The 18,491-nt window shown below is 47.2% G+C and overlaps 1 protein-coding gene across 23 annotated transcripts in view; it reads right to left on the minus strand.

Annotated features, from left to right (window-relative positions):
• Positions 1-18,491, minus strand: part of UNC80 (unc-80 homolog, NALCN channel complex subunit) — a 366,195-nt gene that overhangs the window by 138,024 nt on the left and 209,680 nt on the right. For 20 of the 23 annotated variants that reach the window (XM_063933120.1, XM_063933105.1, XM_063933107.1 and 17 more), the window contains 17 exons: positions 17,829-17,936; positions 15,940-16,078; positions 12,962-13,143; positions 12,732-12,863; positions 12,359-12,545; positions 11,846-11,977; positions 11,604-11,747; positions 9,536-9,636; positions 9,330-9,416; positions 8,500-8,683; positions 8,312-8,406; positions 7,392-7,481; positions 5,694-5,795; positions 4,970-5,150; positions 2,609-2,877; positions 1,677-1,811; positions 303-444 (listed from right to left, as the gene is read on the minus strand). In XM_063933120.1, the coding sequence (XP_063789190.1) occupies positions 303-444; positions 1,677-1,811; positions 2,609-2,877; positions 4,970-5,150; positions 5,694-5,795; positions 7,392-7,481; positions 8,312-8,406; positions 8,500-8,683; positions 9,330-9,416; positions 9,536-9,636; positions 11,604-11,747; positions 11,846-11,977; positions 12,359-12,545; positions 12,732-12,863; positions 12,962-13,143; positions 15,940-16,078; positions 17,829-17,936 (2,410 nt within the window). The remainder of the gene's footprint in view (positions 1-302; positions 445-1,676; positions 1,812-2,608; positions 2,878-4,969; positions 5,151-5,693; positions 5,796-7,391; positions 7,482-8,311; positions 8,407-8,499; positions 8,684-9,329; positions 9,417-9,535; positions 9,637-11,603; positions 11,748-11,845; positions 11,978-12,358; positions 12,546-12,731; positions 12,864-12,961; positions 13,144-15,939; positions 16,079-17,828; positions 17,937-18,491) is intronic. The other 3 variants (XM_063933116.1, XM_063933110.1, XM_063933099.1) reach the window with 1 other exon arrangement.

The following is an 18,491-nucleotide window of genomic DNA, read 5'->3' on the forward strand; positions in this document are numbered from 1 at the left end:
AGAATGAATTGCCATTATTTTGTGGCCACGCCCCTTCCCCATGAAGCCACGCCCCTATATATTTTTTGCGCACTGCTCCTGTCTTGCGTGGGGGGGCCGCCAATGCCATCTCTTGCACACAGCGCCAAAATACCTAGTTACGGCACTGATGTGTGTGTACATGTGGAATGATGTATAGAGTCTAAGCTCGTTTGAGGCAGGGACTGAGTAATATCTGATCGCTATATAAATACCTGACACTAATAACAGTAACTCAAGTTGATAACTGCTTTATTTTATATACTCCGTGACTCTATAATTACCTAATGATTTAAGGGGACGTTCAGCTTTCACCAGCTCCAATATATCCAGTATGTCAGCTGTTTCTCCCTCCAGGGACTGGAGAAGGTCGAACAGGCACTGGGCAGACACTCCCTTGCTAGACGAGGAGCTGCTCACTCCATCCTGGGGAATAACATGGTGTATTTAGAATTGGCAAAGGCTGTGCAGCATACACCGGCCTCCACTGTGTCGCAGCCCCCCCCCCCCCCTCCTCTTTACTTAATTTCAGCAGCTCCATCATTGCTGTGATACATTTATGAAAACGGATCATGAGCAGAAGGGAGCTGATATCTCATCGGAAAGATGGTATTGCCGGATGACTATAGGAAAAAGGGGGGGGGGGGGCACTGCATAGCCACAGTGGTGGATTGGTCAGTCCTAGGTGCAGAATGTGCAGCACAGGGGCCCCTGGACCAATGGGGGTCATTCCGAGTTGTATTTTTCTTCCCATCGCAGCGATTTTCCGCTAACTGCGCATGCGCAATGTTCGCACTGCGACTGCGTCAAGTAAATTTGCTATGCAGTTAGGTATTTTACTCACGGCATTACGAGGTTTTTTCTTCGTTCTGGTGATCGTAATGTGATTGACAGGAAGTGGGTGTTTCTGGGCGGAAACTGGGCGTTTTATGGGAGTGTGTGAAAAAACGCTACAGTTTCTGGGAAAAACGCGGGAGTGGCTGGAGAAACGGGGGAGTGTCTGGCCGAACGCTGGGTGTGTTTATGACGTCAAACCAGGAATGACAAGCACTGAACTGATCGCAGATGCCGAGTAAGTCTGGAGCTACTCAGAAACTGCTAAGAAGTGTCTATTCGCTATTTTGAGAATCTTTCGTTCGCAATTTTGATAAGCTAAGATTCACTCCCAGTAGGCGGCGGCTTAGCGTGTGCAAAGCTGCTAAAAGCAGCTTGCGAGCGAACAACTCGGAATGACCACCAATAAGTAGATGTGCACCGCAGACCATGAACCCATAGGTACCACTGGTCTGGTAATGAGAAAGGCAACTACTCATCCCAGCATGTCCTGGCACAGTTTTAGCATGCCCTAACAGCAAACTTGCGTGAGGGAATGCTGGGATGTGTAGTTCCACAGCAGCTGGAGTGCCACAGGCTGCCTGTAACAGAATCAATCATTGGATCATATTATTTAATTGTTAGTGTTATAAAGTAGATATGATAAGTGCAAAAATGTGCTGCAAACATAAAATATATGAATAGACTGGAAAAGACATGTACTGTAGAACTATAAAATCCATGCGGAGGCTGGAAGACAGGAAAAAGACAATATCTAGCTATAGAGAAAGACAGAGAACATAGGTAATGTCACGCAGAAAAGACACCATTATAAAGCGACTTACAGGCAGGTCCAGCAGGGGAGCCACGCTGGCAAACAGCTGAAGCACAAACGGCTTGCGGTGCAGAACGTAAAACTGGCGGCAGGCGAATTCAATGGCTTGGCGCAGCTGCGGGTTGCTCTCATAGTCGGCATACACCTGCGTAGAGGGATCTCCACAGTTTCAGTTACAGTTCATGAAACACAGCACCATACTCAGTGGTCACATAACCTGAAGCACTTAATGGTAATTTAAACAATACAAAATCATGTTTGGCTTTACCATGAATATCACAAGTGCACCAAGTCCGTGTAGTTATGAGTGGCACCAACTCACAAGCGTCAGATAGAATAGGCACAAATGGCATTTGCGTTGCAGGGGCTGAACTTTAACTCTTTCATTAAGGACCCTCGCTGCCAGGAAAGTTGTACATTCCAAGGAAGTTATATATGACAGGAAAGTGATGGGTAAGTGGGGTATTTTAATTTACTGTATATTTTGCTGGCATACATATGAAACGCCGGCGGTCAGGATGCCGACAGTCAAATGACCGACCATGGTATCCCAACGCAGAAGATGCCGACATCGGAGGGGGTAATTATTTCTGAGCTTATCAATTTGCAAGTTACTACAGTTGGGTACCATATAATGTATTACATATGTGTCACTAGTATGGGCTTTCTATTGTATACCAGCCATTAAAAAGGCAGTGACGCCGGACAGGGATGGTGGTACTGCAGGCAACACAAAGGCTTGAATGACCAGCATATACTGTATACTTTTGCACACACAACATGCACACACAAACATACATACACACACAACATTTTAGATAAGGGAGCGCTGAAAACTATGATAGCTCTTCACACGTTTCAGCCTTACTGCCCCCACCCCGTGTCTGTGTGCCCACTCACCCTCTTACTAGTGCTAAGCACACCCACACGTCTCTCACTTACCTGGAGCATGGTGGGCAGGATCCACTGGTACCCACTGAGTGAGAAGAGATGGTTGAAATGTACAGCCGTGTTAATGACAGTAGCAGCATACTGCCTGAGGAGGGCGCTGTCCTCTGGATGAAGAATCAGAGCGCCATTGAAGACATTGAGGAAAAGCATTATCTCATCCCCCCACGGGTATTCGCTGGGCATGCCCAAAAACATCTCCTCTAGGAGCTTTATCCACAGGCTCTTGTGCAACGTATCCAAGCCGAACAGCTCCTTCCCGCCTAAAGAACAGCAAAGGAGAGTGTGTCGTCAGCTTGCTCTTACTACACATGGAACTTGTCCTCAGGGCATGTACAAATATTTTACAAGCAAAAAAAGTGGATTTTCATAATAAAATCACATTTACAAAATTATTATATAGCACATAGGAGTTATACAGCTTTGGACAACTTCTAATATTTAGTAACATTTCCCCTGTATCCTTCAATTTGTAAGCCCCATCGGCACTAGATTACAGATGTGCACTGTTAGCAATGCCAGCTGGTAAAGAAGACCTGATATCATGGCAAGGAAAGAAGAGCTGGTAGCACTGGCAGCTGGTAAAGGAGAGAGCTGGTAGCACTGGCAGCTGGTAAAGGAGAGAGCTGGTAGCACTGCCAGCTGGTACAGGAGAGAGCTGGTAGCACTGGCAGCTGGTAAAGGAGAGAGCTGGTAGCACTGGCAGCTGGTAAAGGAGAGAGCTGGTAGCACTGCCAGCTGGTACAGGAGAGAGCTGGTAGCACTGCCAGCTGGTACAGGAGAGAGCTGGTAGCACTGCCAGCTGGTACAGGAGAGAGCTGGTAGCACTGCCAGCTGGTACAGGAGAGTGTTGGTAGCACGGCCAGCTGGTAAAGGAGAGAGCTGATAGCACTGGCAGCTGGTACAGGAGAGAGCTGGTAGCACTGCCAGCTGGTACAGGAGAGAGGTGGCAGCACTGCCAGCTGGTACAGGAGAGTTGGTAGCACTGCCAGCTGGTACAGGAGAGAGTTGGTAGCACTGCCAGCTGGTAAAGGAGAGAGCTGGTAGCACTGCCAGCTGGTACAGGAGAGAGCTGGTAGCACTGCCAGCTGGTAAAGGAGAGAGCTGGTAGCACTGCCAGCTGGTACAGGAGAGAGCTGGTAGCACTGCCAGCTGTTAAAGGAGAGAGCTGGTAGCACTGGCAGCTGGTAAAGGAAAGAACTGGTAGCACTGCCACATAGTACAGGATAGAGCTGGTAGCACTGGCAGCTGGTAAAGGATAGAGCACTGCCAGCTGGTACAGGAGAGAGCTGGTAGCACTGGCAGCTGGTACAGGAGAGAGCTGGTAGCACTGGCAGCTGGTACAGGAGAGAGCTGGTAGCACTGCCAGCTGGTAAAGGAGAGAGCTGGTAGCACTGGCAGTTGGTAAAGGAGAGAGCTGGTAGCACTGCCAGCTGGTACAGGAGAGAGCTGGTAGCACTGCCAGCTGGTACAGGAGAGAGCTGGTAGCACTGCCAGCTGGTACAGGAGAGTGTTGGTAGCACGGCCAGCTGGTAAAGGAGAGAGCTGATAGCACTGGCAGCTGGTACAGGAGAGAGCTGGTAGCACTGCCAGCTGGTACAGGAGAGAGCTGGTAGCACTGCCAGCTGGTACAGGAGAGTTGGTAGCACTGCCAGCTGGTACAGGAGAGAGTTGGTAGCACTGCCAGCTGGTAAAGGAGAGAGCTGGTAGCACTGCCAGCTGGTACAGGAGAGAGCTGGTAGCACTGGCAGCTGGTACAGGAGAGAGCTGGTAGCACTGCCAGCTGGTGAAGGAGAGAACTGGTAGCACTGCCAGCTGGTACAGGAGAGAGCTGGTAGCACTGCCAGCTGGTAAAGGAGAGAGCTGGTAGCACTGCCAGCTGGTACAGGAGAGAGTTGGTAGCACTGGCAGCTGGTAAAGGAGAGAGCTGGTAGCACTGGCAGCTGGTACAGGAGAGAGCTGGTAGCACTGCCAGCTGGTAAAGGAGAGAGCTGGTAGCACTGGCAGCTGGTAAAGGAGAGAGCTGGTAGCACTGCCAGCTGGTAAAGGAGAGAGCTGGCAGCACTGGCAGCTGGTACAGGAGAGAGCTGGTAGCACTGCCAGCTGGTAAAGGAGAGAGCTGGTAGCACTGCCAGCTGGTACAGGAGAGAGCTGGTAGCACTGCCAGCTGGTACAGGAGAGAGCTGGTAGCACTGGCAGCTGGTACATGAGAAAGCTGGTAGCACTGCCAGCTGGTAAAGGAGAAGCCTGTGTCCTTAACTATCAGGGGTTGCACCAATAGTGGAAAACCACTTTAATAACCAGTGCTAATTAGGTGTTGGCCCTGGGGCCTGGCATCCAATACCGTATAGATACCTTGGGCGTCATTAAACAGCGAGAACTCCGCATCAATGGCACTACGAGGAAAAGAAGGCAGACGCAGAAGGTCTTCTTGTAGCATGGACACGTGAGACTGCTTATGGGCAGTGGGGATCTTCTGTGTCAGCGATATGAGGAAGAGAACTCGTCCAACTTCCTCCAGTTTCCGAGTGAACACCTGAGAGAATGGAACATTACAAGTAACTGACCTCAGCAAATACTAAAGACCCCTCTCTGTATGTTTCAGCTGGTACATTCGGAAGGGATGTAGCCGGGATCCCGGCGGACAAAATCCTGATGCCGGAATCCCGACCGCCACAGCTATTCCCTCTCCTGGGTGTCCACGACATCCATGGAGGGGGAATAGAACGAGCCACCGAGCCTGCAGCGTGGCGAGAGCAGCGAGTCCGCAAGGGGCTTCATTGCGCTCGGCCCCCCCTGTGAGCATTCTGGCGGTCGGGATTTTGACCGCCGAGATCCCGTACCCACCGCCATTTGAAGTGATCCGAGTAGAATTTTATAAATATGGAGCCAAACCCAACATAAATTTGTGATCACTATTACTTTGCCCAGGGTTTAAGGTATATTACACTTTACTGTAGCTATACCGAGGTCCATAGATGGACAATGATTGAGAACCTCTACATTAGAGGTAGGGCTATGTGCTAGTTACAGATATCACTTAATGAGAATACACAAGGAAATATGTAAAGTTACGTACCTGCTTCTGAATGAGTTCTTGGCCTTTCTCAGGTGCCATGTGTACCAGATTCAGTTGTGGCGAAACTGACCTCCGAAATGGATAAATATCACGTACATAGGTCTGTGAACAGATAAAATATATATATTACAGTAATCACTGTCTATAGCACAAACTGTATATGCCAGAGGTTCCCAAACGGGGTCCTCAAGGCCCCCCAACGGTCCTGGTTTTAAATGTATCCATGCTTGGCCACAGGTGACTTAATTAGCACCTTAGTCAATTTGATTTAACAATATGTACAGAGCCATGGATATACCTAAAACCTGGACTGTTGGGGTGCATTGAGGACCGCGTTTGGGAACCTCTGGTATATGCCATTGACTTAAAAGGAATTTTTCGGGAGAATATCGATGAAGACTTAAGCTGGATAAATACCATCCAATAATCAGGCTGAATAGCCTATGGGCTGTAACACACACTCCGGTTTTTCCCGGATGGCAAAAAGCCGGACAAACTTTGTCCGGCTTTTTGCCATCCGGGAGAAACCGGCAGTGTCTGTCACACAGGACGGCTTTTAGCCGTGTGTGATGCTGTGCGCATGTGCAGCATCATACACGGCTACAGTAAAAACCGTTGTGTGTGAAAGCTCCCCTTCACACACACGGTTTACTGGCTCCAAAGACGGCCCGGCGGCCGCCCGGCCGCCGGACCTTCCAGTGGTGAGACCCGGCTGCAACCCGGCAGCCGGGCCGGGGCCGTGCAGTGTGAAGGCACCCTAGCCCTCACACTGTTAACTACAATGCCGGCACGGGAAAAAGCCGTCCGGCTTTTTCCCGGCCGGCAAAAGCAGTGTAGTGTGTTTCAGCCCTATTTCTGACTGCTCAGCCCGAGTATCTGATAGTGTGTATGCTTCCCTGGAGGCCGATTGTTGGGGCAAAACCAGTGTCATCGGGATCCGACATGAGCAGCGATTTGTCAGACCCAACAGTAAATTATTAGGCTGAATTGTAGTGTGTGTGGGTCTGTGGCCATCGGGCTCAGATTCCTGCCAACAGTTTATGGTAAAACGTCACCATTCTGGGTATTTGTATGTAGATGAGCGATGACTTGCCTCTTGCGATGACACCGCTCAATAATTTTGCAGTGTGTATGCTCAAAATCAATGTTCTATTGATCTATGAGCGACGCCGTCTAGTGTTTCCCCTGCCGGACTGGGCGGTCGGCGGCCGTCCGTACACACTGAGCGATATGATCGTTCATATCGCTCAGTAGCGTCACGCAGCCGTGCATGCAGCTCCTGGACGAAAGTCCAAATCGAGCTTGCATGCACTGCCGAAAGCGACGATCGTTGCCGACAAAATGAGTGATGTCGCTCAGGAAGGGGACAATGAGTGACGTCGCTCATTTAATCGGCAAGTGTGTATGGGCCTTTAAGCTCCAAAAATTGTCTAGTCCCTAGCATCGTTTGGTAAATATGTCAGGTGTGTACCCAATGTTGTTGAGAATTACACAAATTTGGTTGGGAGAACCTGTCAAAAACATAAATTTAAAGCAGGGGCAGGGAATGCACCCTTCTTCATAGATAATCAATTCTCTTGTTTTTCAACGTATTTGTTGGTCACATCACACAGCTAAGAATATCTTTGAGAACATCGGTAAACTCTTTAACATTCATAAATGCAAGTTTAGTGCAGTAAAGGCCAACTCCCCACTCACCTTGTTGTAGTGGGTCAGATTCCAGCGTTTGTCCATGAGAAAGTAGTTTGCAGACTGGGAATCAGCTATGTTGAAAAACTCCAGACATTCCTACCAGATGCAGAAATTATAAAGGTGCAGCGTTGTCATTTCAGATGGATTCAAATTCCCTGTATACCATATATAACATATTCCTAAACCAGATACGGTGATTCCTATTATACATGCATTATCCATCATTCGCTATATAGCAGTGTCGTGTCATGTCCAAGACACAACAAAATAAATGGCTCTACCTACTTATGTAAAGACACTATAGAAAAGCAGAGAGAGGGAAGCTAGAAATGTTGAACAATAGACTGAGCTAAAGTGAAAGAATAAAGTAAATATAATAAAGGGATCAGACTGTGGATAAGCACTTTTATGCCTATAGGAACACAGGTAACATGCATGTTTCTGTATTCTATCTATCTATCTATCTATCTATCTATCTATCTATCTATGCCCCTTGAGAAAGTATAGGTGACTCACAGCACCACAACAAAAGGCATTGGGATTGGACTTGAGCTACTGGCCTCTGGTGGATTCAGATAAGCACCAATTATCTTTTTTATTTTATGCAGAATATAGTTGTGTGTAATGTGCTTCCCCTTGTACTTTAATATAATTAATTACACTATGTAATGTTTTCATTTCTCTTTATGAGTGTATTTAAGAAGATTTAACTGAAGAAAACATCCCTGTGGAGCTGTTTAGATATGAATATCAAGTAAGCTGTGTTTTAATATTACTTTGGTACGGGACCACTTCATATGTTTCTCTGTACATTTTGGTGCTGAGCTGTCTTATTGCACTAGGTGGCGCTCTTGTTTTCTCTTTATATATATATATTTCCCTCGTTGCTTTTTGTCACATTCTAATTTTGCTGATCTTTGTCTCACCTTCAGTAGTGCTTCGAATTGAGTGTCTTCGTGTACCGGCAGCTGGGTAGGTATGTCACACTCATTCTGTCCATGAACTACTAGTGTCTTTGTACCTACACACAGCAGAACACCTCAGTAACACTTTAATAACCACTGACATCAACCATTGAGAGAAACGGTATACAAGGACTTGACGATCCCCTCACCTGGCATTGATGCCGTGACGAGAAGTTTAACCTCACACTGCTCCTTCTTCATTGTCTGCTTCAGGTCTTTAAAGAACAGACCTTCCACATAGCCAACTACTTCCCACAGGAAGGTCAGGGTGGCGGAGATGGCATCCATGCCCCACTCACACGGGGTACGGACAAAGTACATAATTAGGCCAACCTAAGAGAAAGAGGGTGATAAAGGCAAGTTGTCACATAACCAGGATATCTGTAAGAAAAAAAAATTATTACGGCTGGTGAGTACGTGAACCCACACACAATTATGGTGTTCCAGCAATACTCTGTCCTTTATTAAGCGTAAGCGATTTATACTGTAGCTTCATTATTGCTTATCATATCATATTCAGAGCGTGTAAAGTTTTTCCAGAAATGTTATCAAAATCACGTACACACTGTAAGCTCTATTTTGCATTAGCAGCAGGGGGCAACGTTGCCTAACTTAATATTTCTAGATTTTTCTACTTATACTTGTCAAATATTAAAAAGCTTTGCCCAGTGTCCATGAGAACGCTGATAGTGACATTCCAATTAATCCATTCCATAACATCTGTATATCTTTACACCTGTAAGCAATAGGCACATAGAAATTTTTACTGAGAATATGAGAACGTATGTGGTATATTCCTGGTTCTGCATGTCATCATACATTTGAATAAACCATTATTCTGTGTTTAACTCCATCAAGGGGGTCATAGAGATTAGGGACAAGCAAGGAATGATACAGTCTCTTGTATAGGATGGTGCTATAGGTCCTTTATAGTCCATAAAATACTTATTGTTAGTATGTCATGGTATGCTTCGCTCACCAAATAGTTGAAAAGGATGTGTGATGTTTGTGCAGGGAAGTCCCCAATGTTCAGAAGCAGCTTCCTCAGCATGTAGATCAGCTCATCCTGAAATGATAATCAAGGATTGCTGTATGTCAGTGCCGTTCTCAGGTGGTAACACTTGTCGTGAATCACAGGGCACATTGCTATGAACGCTGAGTATGCAGACAAGAGGTGAATGTTACCTGGCGGTTACTGATAGTGAGCTTCTCCAGGAAATGTCTCAGCACAGTGGACGGATCCTCAATTAAGCAATTCCAGAGCACTTGCTGGGCTACTGCGCTTACTGCGTGACCAATGAGAGAGGAGCAATATTACGTATAGGCGGAATGCTGCGCAGTAGCTAGCCGCGGGCCGATGCCTGCCACTTTGCTTATTATTACGGACAATAATAAGGCTGATTTAGATTTAAAGCCCACAGCAACAATTAAGCAGTTCTTAGAAAAGTTAAAGGTTGAAGTATTTTGTACACACCACAGATAATGGTATATAGCCCCATTACATAAACTAAAAGTAGTTCCAGATTACGTCTAATGATGTTCCTCACTGTAGTTAGAATACCAGTGCATGACTCGATGATCAATGACATTACTAGGATAGTGTAAAAGGCAGATTGGAAGTACAGTATATGACAAGAAGCTGCAAATACACAGTGGCCATGGCTAAACTTCCTCTATTCAGAGCCATCTGTAACTGGATCTAACAACAAGAATGTCAGGGAGATTAATTAGGACATGGGAAGCAGGATTCCGCAGAAAGGCAAACGCAGGATTTCAAGAGGAGGTTTCCAAATGCAATCCACAATCCCCCACTCTGCGGAACATTGGAGCAAGTGCGGGAAACTTGGAGAGCGGTTGAAAACCTAATAACAACCATGGATGTTAATGTAAACATTGGTCTTTTTATACAGTGGATTAACACTATATAGATGTCTATAGTATAAGCTGTACCAAACATATTTAATAATAAATAAATACAGAAACATAATAGAACCAGTACTGCACTTTCTAAGCACACATTCTCCCACCTCATGGTATGGCTGCTGTCTCTTCTTCCTGGTAGCTACTCTCTGGTCTAGTGCACTGATTGAGGACTCAAAGCCACATACACAGCAAGTTTGGTAGAAGATACTGCTACCACTGAGCATGTGCTGCAGCTCTGCCCTGTCCCTTGAACAGCATGATGTAACAGCAGATATAGTAATCATGTTATATACCATTGCTATTTTTGTCATTATCTGAGCCACTGAACAAAAGGAGGGGGTTTCCGGGCAACCGGAACACCCCCCATCACCCCTGCGTTTGCCTATGGACCCATTCCATTAGGTACAAAATGCTATGCTCCTGTACTTCTTTGCCAGTGGCAGTTGCAGTACAGTCCAAAATTCAAATAGGGGAGCCACACAAACTGCCACCCCAAACACTACCAGATATCGCCAGCTGGGACTCACTGGCAGTTGATGTGGCCCCCCATTTAAACTTTGGACTGTGCTGCAGCCCCACCTCTGCAACTGCCACTTTCAAGGAAGTCCGGAGCATTTTGTACCTAATGGAATGGGTCATGTTGGAGGGTATGTATATTGTGAAAACAGCATGAAAATGGACAGACAGATGAATGACAAGACTGTAATAACAACTATACTGAGCGATTACCTTTATTGCGTTACACTAATGATAACACAGCAATAATACACTTAAGACTAATTTCGCTTTGAACAGTAACCCTGAAGGGATCAGTACGAAATCCCGCCGGACGGGATCCTGGCGGTCGGAATACTGACACCGGAATCCCGACTGGCACAATCCCGCCAGGGGGGTGAGCGCAACGCAGCCCCTTGCGGACACACTAATTTATTCTCCCTCTATGGGTGTCATGGACACCCACAGAGGGAGAATATGTCGGGATTGTGCCGGTCGGGATCCTGGTGTCGGTATTTCGACCGCCGGGATTCCGTCCGGCGGGATCTTGACCGCATCCCATCCTGAACACTAGTTTTCACACTGTACAGCGCCATATTCCCCTCATCTGCGACTTGTTGCACTAAAACAACATTTCCACAGAATCCTGCTGCTCACGTCCTAAACAAAATGATGGTAACACGATCAAAATTCAAAAACAATGGTTAGCAAATGCTGCATGCAGATCCTCCAAACTGACGGTGATGTCCAGCGTTTTGGTTTAGAAGTCAAACGCAATTTTTAGATACTTTACCCCTGAGCGTATCATGGCTAAAAGCTCATATAAACATTTCACCTGCGACTCCATCTTCACGAACATCTCCGTCCTCCATCAAGTGAACAATCGGCAAAACGGCAGCGCAAATGCACGCAGGAAACACGGGCTGCGGAGGCTGGGACACGTGATGGTTTGCAGTGTGATCGGTGGCATGTTCCTCATCTGAAATACAGATAATGGGGAAGGAGGTCGTGTTCTGTACAAGCTTAGTAACCAATCATAGATACATTATTAGCGGCTGATTAGCGGCTGATATGCACCTTCTGCGCTCACAGCAGAGCGTATGGACCACACAGAGCCACGGCGGAACGAGTAGTTGCGGTGAGAGGTGCTTGAAGTGCAGGACGGACTGACGGACAGACGGCGGGAATTCAGAATCGTTGCTTCTTCTACTAGCAAATAAAAATAGAGAGGTGAAACCTGCTCTAGCCCTCAGTGCAATGTGATACTGATGCTATCGTGATATAGGGCGGGGGTGCTGGAAGGGATCTGATTGGATCTGTCATAGGGGGGGGGGCGGGGAATGCGAAAAGCAGCCCATAGCCAATCAGCTCCTAACTAATGTTTCTAATTGATTTACTGCACGTTTATAGGGTATGAATTTCTCAGAGGTGGTGAATATATTCTGCCAATATTCTGTATTCAATTTTAATTAACTTAATGCACATACTCTATATGGAGTCCATTGCAACTATATGATTAGCCTATTAGACAATAAAACACTGCTCCCAATTATCAATCTTATTCTTCCAAGTATCAATCTCATAGCACACCTTCCTCTTCTTGTTCAGAGTTAGGAGAGCACGTTGGTTCGTAACATGCCTCCTGGGTGACTGGTATGGCTGTGATCAGACTGGCCTCCCTGCCTAAACGCTTCTTCTCTTCTTCCTGCTGGAGGTTCTTGAGAATGTGCTCAGCTCGCTGGTGGGATCGGGACACGGCACGAGCGGAGAACGATTTCTGGTGTTCAGCAGTGGCAGGAATAAACAGACAGTAACCATTAATTAACTCTTATGACAACATTCATTTTAAACCAGAATATAAAGATTTGAATGGAAGACAACATGGCGTAGGAAAACATTTTCTTCCTTTAATAAAAACTGGAGCTTAGTACAATTATCGTTATACATACAATCATCTACTTACAGACTGGTCTTCGCTGATTGGGTCTTGGACGCTTCCGCTGCTCTGCGGGACCCAGGGTGGATCAAACATTGGCACAGAGGGCATACCCAGGATGGGAGAGGGTAAAGTAAAATTAATGCTGGGAGGAGGGATCTGTAAATTCAAAATAATAAATTTCAGGGTTTTTTTTGGAAAAACCTTACACATTTCTATACAATGCCCCTTAGACAATGTTCATGACTGTAGCAAACCTTATAGATCTGCTGAGCTCCTTCCTCCATCCGTGGCCACACCTGGTACCTGAACCTCCAAAGAGTGTGGAACTTAAGAATGGCATTCATTCTCTGCCCTGTCTCTGGATGCTGGAACTCAGAGGTTAACATCTCGGAGACTGCATCCGGCACCTTCACAGCACAAAGCAGGAACATGGCAGCTGCAAGAATACAGGGGCAATGGTTTTATTTATCATTAACTTTAAAGACTTAGGCTGTAATGTAAATCCAGCTGCTAAGTCGCCAAAATCATGCTAGTGTATGCAACTCACAGGCTATCAAGCTATAATATTTGAGCATTTGCTTGCCACTTTACAAAAACTTCTAGTGTGTTCCATTAAGTGTGTGTCAAAGTTTTGTTTTTAGTTCTAGGTTTTCTTTCATCAGAGACTCAAACATTAATACAGGATATATGTGTTGCAGTTTGCATGTACGGATGCAGTGCAAGGGCTGATGAGTCAGAGGGTCTTTGCTCCGGCTCCTTGGCATACATAATCATCCTGCAAACACACACGGGGGGGGTCCAGTTGTCCATAAACCAATGGCGTCAGAAGGCGGATGCGGGGAGTGTGGCCCACACCCAGGTGTCACCATCGGAAGGGGTGACACCAAAGTGTTGGCTCTTCTGCAGTGTGATAATCCTCTACAGCACTCGGCTCCTGTCACAGTCTCTGGGCGCTGACAGCATCTCCAAGGAAGCTGGACACGCCCCTGGAGTGAAGAAGATGAGATCCACGAGGCCACGTCCCCTTTTCAGGCAGCCGTGGCTTTCAGTGGGGTGAGTTGTAATGCAGAGTGCACACCGGGTGTAACCACACCTGGTGACGCCTCTGCCTTAAACCCCTATCTGGCCCATGACTGATGACAGTCTAGTTAGTCTGGAGAGCAACCAATCACTTAAATGCATGCTGCCGCAGATCTATCGCTCTCCTCAGAGTGCGCCCACCTACCCGTGCTGACATATCTGTAAGTTCTCACAAGCAGGGCCCTCTTCCCTCATGTGCCTTTCCTTCTCTTACTTAAACCATCTCCTACTCCATACTTCCTTCGATGGCACCAAATCCCATGGTTTTCTGTCACCCTGATACTTATTTCATTGTCATCTGCTGATGCAGCCATGTTTATATACCTGAACTTGTCCTATATTGTCTTGAACTGTAAGTCACTTTTTTCTTGTTTTGCTTATTTATTAATGTACTCTGCAAGACCCCTTTCTCACCGCAAAAATAAACCGGTATCGACCCGGTATATTGCCGGGTCGACACGGGTCACTGTGCAGTGTGAAAGGGGCGAATTCCCAGGTCGCCTGACCCGGTAATTCAACCTGGGAATAAAGAAGGGTTATTCCCGGGTTAAATACCAGGTCAGGTGCAGTGTGAACGGGTTGACGGATCGATGTGACCGCACAGGGAGAGGCGGCGCGGAGATGATGTCATCTCCCAGCACCGCCTCCGCCCCCGATGCTGGCTACATGCCCGCCCTTGGATTGCAACCCGACCGGGATGACGGTGTGTAGGGTCCAATGCCAGGTCCCACCTGAAAAGGACCCGTTTCCAATGCGATGTCAAAGCAGTATAAGTGGGTGCTGCGGATCCCTTGTGGCGCCATATAAATGATAATGTGATGTTGTATGGGGATGGGAAGGGGGGAGTTGTGTTGAGTTATGATGAAACTGTAAATACAATGTTAGTAGGATAGGGAGGGCTATTAATATAATGTTGAGGGCTCATGGGGCAGACCGATTCAGCTGCAGACTAGGTTGTGCAACATTTAACGCAGGTAATACCCTCGGGTGTAACTTTTTGCTAATCAATTAGAAATCCATGTATTTCAATAGGAGTTGAGGCGCCTTTACCATTCCACCTCCAGGCAAGGTGAAAAGTAGCAAAAAATTCTTATTTTACTGTGAAAATGTCAGGACACAGGGAGTCATTCAGACTGGATCGCTGCGGCGGCGGCAGCGATCACAGTCTGAAGACCTTTGGTGAGTACGTTTGCACACCCCGTTAGGCCCAGTGAGATGCTGAAAGCAACTATGGGCTGCGATCGCCTCTGCCTGATTGATGCCGCGATGTCTGCAACCTGCTGTCCCTCACTATATTGCATGAGCTGTTGCGCTGCCACAATGCCTGCAACCTTTCGACCCTATAAGTATTGCACGAGCTGTTCCAATTTTTTTTACCCCAAAAATATCTTGTGTGCAAAACTAACACAGGACTTCACAGTAAGGAGCTCCTGGCTAATTGAATGCACCCCAATGTATATCTGGGGCATGGACTTTTCTGCAACTGTTGCGTTTCAAGGTGCATTTGTATGAATATGGGCCCTCATTCCGAGTTGTTCGCTCTGTAAATTTTTTCGCATTGCAGCGATTTTCCGCTTAGTGCGCATGCGCAATGTTTGCACTGCGACTGCGCCAAATAAATTTGCTATGCAGTTAGGTATTTTACTCACGGCTTTTTCTTCGCTCAGGCGATCGGAGTGTGATTGACAGGAAGTGGGTGTTTCTGGGCGGAAACAGGCCGTTTTAGGGGCGTGTGGGAAAAACGCTACCGTTTCTGGGAAAAACGCGGGAGTGGCTGGAGAAACGGAGGAGTGTCTGGGCGAACGCTGGGTGTGTTTATGACGTCAAACCTGGAACGACAAGCACTGAACTGATCGCAGATGCTGAGTAAGTCTGGAGCTACTCTGAAACTGCTAAGAGGTGTGTAATCGCAATTTTGAGAATCTTTCGTTCGCAATTATAAGAAGCTAAGATTCACTCCCAGTAGGCGGCGGCTTAGCGTGTGCAATGCTGCTAAAAGCAGCTTGCGAGCGAACAACTCGGAATGAGGGCCATGGTGTCACTACAAAAATCCCAAATCCACAACAATTCACCGGCCCCCAACCCCAGTGAGGACATATGAATGTAATTATAGTCACAGGGCGCCTGCAGGAAGAGACAGAACCTTTCTTACCTGCAGCCCCAGCCATGTGCTCATCCACACTCAGCAGCAGCTCCCAGGCAGCCGGCTGTATGTCCCCATACATCTCCTCCGTCAGGATTGGGGCTGCCTTAATCAGTAAGGACAGAGGGGCAGGGCACAAGCTCATAACCTAAATGACAAAGGAAGATGACTTATTGATAAAGAACTAGTCATAGGAAGTACAACTCATTTGTATCATTTAAGCCAAAATCACCATATTTATTGCTTATAAAATAAAGGAGGTCACACAGATAACTCACACACGCCGGCCAATGGGAAGCGTCCATGGTCACGTGGTGTCCCGACGCAGATTTCCATTGGTGTGACAGACAACAGAGGCACTGAGTGGCACCCCAGAGAAAGAAGACAACGGCCCGTTTGTTACTAGGCAGCTCTTGTTGCAACATTAAATATAACTTGCCGAAACAACGCTTGAGCCAGCAAGTAAAAACCTATAGCATATGGGCCAACACGTGTTTCCTGTTCAAGAGGAAAGATGACAAACAGTTTGAGAGAAGAAGTCATATTCAGGGTCGTAGGCAGTTAGCCGGGGGCCCTGGTAATGCTGGGAGGCGTGGTCTAATCATGGAGTGGCCACGCCCCGTTAAAAAAAATAGTCTTGCAAAGTACCTTTAATGCACCACAAGGCAGTGCCAGCACAGGGTGGCACTGTGCACCCCTCAGCCAGGGTCAGATCATGGGGGTTGGGTACAATCAGTGAACTCATGCCCCCACCTGCAAGCAGCGGAGATTGCTGACAGCGGCAGCAGCCTACCTGGACGCACCGCAGCCTAACACAGCAGTGTTTGCTGGGCTAGGGAGAGGCTGCTGCCGGCTGACTGGCAAGAAAGTTGGGGCGTGGATCACCTGGGCCTCTACGGGGGCTCTCCAAGAAGCTTGGGCATGGGTAATTACTACCTACCCACCCACCCTTTCAGCGCCACCAGTCATCTTATGGTAACCCCCCCCAAAAATGCTGTTACTGACAAGGGATTTTATCAAGGAAGACAAAGGCAAGTAGGGAAATAGGACTGGGAAATGTTTGCCAGTGGATGCAGTGGTGTCGATCCATGAAACTGAAGTAGAACTAAAAGTACATTGGAGTAGAAACCCGAGAGGCAAGGCCTGCTGGGTACTTTAAAGTAACCCTTTTGGTGCCTGCCTGCTCCAAGCCAGCCTATACCCCAGTGTTAGCACTCCTGTGCCCCTAGTGGTTGAAAAAGGAAAATATGACATTAATGAGAGTGGGATCCATTGACATCTGAGAAAAATGGTAAACACATTTTATTTAAAGGGAAGTGAGGCTATAACCCTACGGCACATATTTATAATGATCAGGTTTTAGTTATAATCTCTTATTACCACTTATCGCAGCAATAAGAAATTAAGGATCACATACAGTACCACATTCAGTGACATCCCTGCAATGTATTAGATCACTAATGTCACTATTTCTTCAGGGCCTAGTCACATTTACTGGGTATGAGTGGTCTGCTGACCACGCATGCGCAGGCGCCATTGCCTGGCAGGGATCCTACGGAATCCTCTCCTGTGAAAAGTACACCATAGGCTAGAGCGGCTAACGCTACTTTCTGCTCGTGCCAGCCCCAGAATATTTTCTGGAGCTTGGTAAATTCAGCAATGAAGCAGACCCCACAGAAATCTAGGCCGCTGCTTTTTTCATTCAAACACAGAGGACCACAGCAGATATCTCTGCTATCTTCAGTGATCCCCCGTACATACATAATAGTCCCAGGCCCGGTTAATGAAAGAATAGCGAAAAAAGACACGCATGCACTCTAAAAAAATGTTTACACCCCTACACTTAATTTTATTCTTACCGTTGTGAGTACAGTATGTGATGGAGACGTGTAACGCACCTGGTGCCTTATGTATTTCAGCATCCCGCTGTCCTTCTTTCCCTCCAGGTTGGCTTCTGTAACTCTCTTCTTCAGGGATGGGGTCCGCAGGCAGGACTTGTCTGAGCACTGTGGGAACAAAACACGTCTGTGATACTCAGCGATCAGATATGGACATACAGTATACCAGTACACTGCCGTAACAGACAAGGCTGGATGTGTGGAAAGGCTGTATGGAACCGAACCATGAGCTCACCAGGCTACAGTGCGTATTTGGGTGTGAGTAGGTCATACTCCTATCCAGGGGCGTAGCCAGAACTTTGTTGGCCCAATAGCAACATTTTGAAGGGGCCGCTGGCCCAATGCTTCTAGAGAGACAGCTCTCTACAGCAGGTGTTAATTTTATGCCCCATAGCAGCTGCACTGCCCGAACCTATGGTAGCTACACCCCTGTATATAACACATGTAACAGTGACAGGGAAGGTGGCCCCTCTCAGCTCTGGGCCCCATAGCAGCTGCACGCCCTGCACCTATGGTAGCTACACCCTGTATATAACACATGTAACTGTGACAGGGAAGGTGGCCCCTCTCAGCTCTGGCCTCATAGCAGCTGCACTCCCTGCACCTATGGTAGCTACGCCCTGTATATAACACATGTAACTGTAACAGGGAAGGTGGCCCCTC

Source organism: Pseudophryne corroboree, chromosome 7, assembly GCF_028390025.1.
Source record: "Pseudophryne corroboree isolate aPseCor3 chromosome 7, aPseCor3.hap2, whole genome shotgun sequence".
Taxonomy (NCBI): domain Eukaryota; kingdom Metazoa; phylum Chordata; class Amphibia; order Anura; family Myobatrachidae; genus Pseudophryne; species Pseudophryne corroboree.